We start from the raw sequence: 2258 nt of genomic DNA, 5'->3' as shown, positions 1-2258 counted from the left end.
AGCATGCCGTGATTTTTATCAATAATTTCATTTCAGTCTTAATTCAATATATATCAATAATTTTAATTATATATATATATATATATATATATATATATGCAATTATTGATGAAAATCACAACATGTTTGGCGTTAATTAACTTTCAGTTTAACTTTTCGATTTTTCTAGCGTTTGATCGTAAATTATTTTCAAGTTTTTATAGTTCAAAACCAAATTTTTTGTTTATTTTATGCATGATAGAACAAAAAAGCTTTTTTCTGTATTCCTATACCATCTTCAATGTTCAAATTGATATATTTTGTCCTGATGAATTTGATTTCCCGGATCTTGTGGAAGAACTGATTAGAAAATTTGATGAACATTCAGTCGATATGAGCAGAATGATCAATAAACGCACAATCGAAGTGATTGGAATAATACTATCAACCTATAAAAGAATCTCACCCAATGAAAAGACAATCGAAATGGCTATACGAGCAACGGCTTTACATGAGCCTGAAATTATCCCACCGGCTTATCCATCTACGGATGAATTCGCTTGCAACACACGTGATAACTGCGACGCACGTGTTAACAGCGATGCAAGTGTTGCCGTGAAGAAAGAAAGTTACCATAATAATAAAGCTGCTAACGAAGACGACAATGAAGATTTTAAAAATATTCGAGAAGTTACCGACAAAGATATGGGCTCTTTTGATATGCACTGAGACTACTACTCGGATCTTTCTGCCAGCAAATTACCTGCTCTTATTTATAATACTCACTACAATCGTAATGGTGATGACAAAGGCGATGAAGTTTTTGAAAAAAGTCTTGAAGTTGACAGTGATAAACATACTGAAACTTTTGATATGCAATGGGACTACTACTCGGATCTTTCTGCTAACAACTCTCCTGTTTTCATGGATAACAACGACAGCATTAACATAAGTAGCAACAACGATTTCGATGCAACACTCACCAACAATTCAATTTATGATCATTTGGATAAGACGTCAACTTGGGGGAGCATTAACCTAGAGATTAACGACGTCAGTGAAGTGATTTTAATGTTAATGCAAATATGCATCAGGACAATAATTTGGGACAGACGATATTTCAAGTTTTGAGATAACCATTCCAACACGTACGTGGAAGTAAAGCTTGGTTTTCGTCTATCTGGATGATGACCTTCAAGACTGCTTCATTGCTGATGAGGATGAGATTTTCATCGCTGCATCACTGATCGACAGAAAGGATGTAAACAACGAATATTACAATATGCACCTAAGCTATCCGTATAGTCATTCTACAACGTGTAAACTCAGTAGAAAGATAGAACTCGTTAGATCGATACAAAAGATACTCGGCAAAACTTCCAAAAAATTAGAAAGGCAGGTACAAGACCACTAACAAGATAAATGGCGTGATCTATAGGACCAATGATTCTGGAAGAAAATGGACAAGGATGGAAGTTGTCCATTAGAATAGAAGTAAGGCCTATGTTAGAGACTAACAGGCTAAGGTGGGAGTAATGTTATAACCGTGGAAGTGACCGAATTGCGCTATATTATTTATTAGTTGATTATTGTTATCTTTGCCATATTTGTAATCTTTAGAAAGATTGTAAAATTGTATCTGTGCTATAAATCGGCTATGAAGCCCTTTGTCAAACTGAAATTTCAGTTAATATAAAAATTCGAAAAATCTTTAAGAGTAGATCTAACAATTGTTCAAAAAGTAAAATACAATAAACTAAATATAATAAATCGAATGTTGGAATGTGTATTGATTACTTGTATGTACAAGTGTCTTGATTACTTTTATATACAAGTAATCAAGAAACAAACCGTGAATATATTAAATTAACGGCGGATGATGCGCGTTTTACATTTTGTTTTTATATGGCTTCATACATTTTAGAATACGTTCATTAAATTGTTTCACAAAAATCGGATAACTCCTGAATACTAATATAGTATACTTGAGAAGTAGTTTAATTTATTTGTTTTTAATTTTGCCTTTAATTTTTGAAATAAAAATAATAACATCAAAATGATAACAATAAACGATATTAAACATTTAATGGCGCCATGTGCACAGCTGCTTCAAACACGCCAGACGCATTTGCAAACAATTGTTTGCAAATTTCTTAATAACTAGGTTTGTTGTGGGCTATTTCAAAACTTAGGAAATAAAAGATGCTGGCCTTCTCTTAATAAAGATACATTTCTTCAATCTCTTAGTGAAACTATTTTTGATACTTCCTTATTTTCTG

The 2258-nt window shown here is 32.5% G+C and overlaps 1 protein-coding gene across 1 annotated transcript; it reads left to right on the top strand.

Annotated features, from left to right (window-relative positions):
* Positions 1-465: 465 nt before the first annotated feature.
* HELRODRAFT_160125 (hypothetical protein) lies at positions 466-1466 on the top strand (the record flags this gene model as incomplete). Its single annotated transcript, XM_009017133.1, has 3 exons — positions 466-607; positions 791-1032; positions 1371-1466. The coding sequence occupies 3 exons, from the start codon at positions 466-468 to the stop codon at positions 1464-1466; spliced, it is 480 nt and encodes a 159-aa protein (XP_009015381.1).
* Between the last annotated feature and the right edge of the window lie 792 nt (positions 1467-2258).

This window comes from Helobdella robusta (genome assembly GCF_000326865.2).
Source record: "Helobdella robusta unplaced genomic scaffold HELROscaffold_2, whole genome shotgun sequence".
In the NCBI taxonomy this organism is placed as follows: Eukaryota; Metazoa; Annelida; class Clitellata; order Rhynchobdellida; family Glossiphoniidae; genus Helobdella; species Helobdella robusta.
The sequence above is the reverse complement of the archived record's forward strand: the minus strand, read 5'-3'. Positions and strand labels throughout refer to the sequence as shown.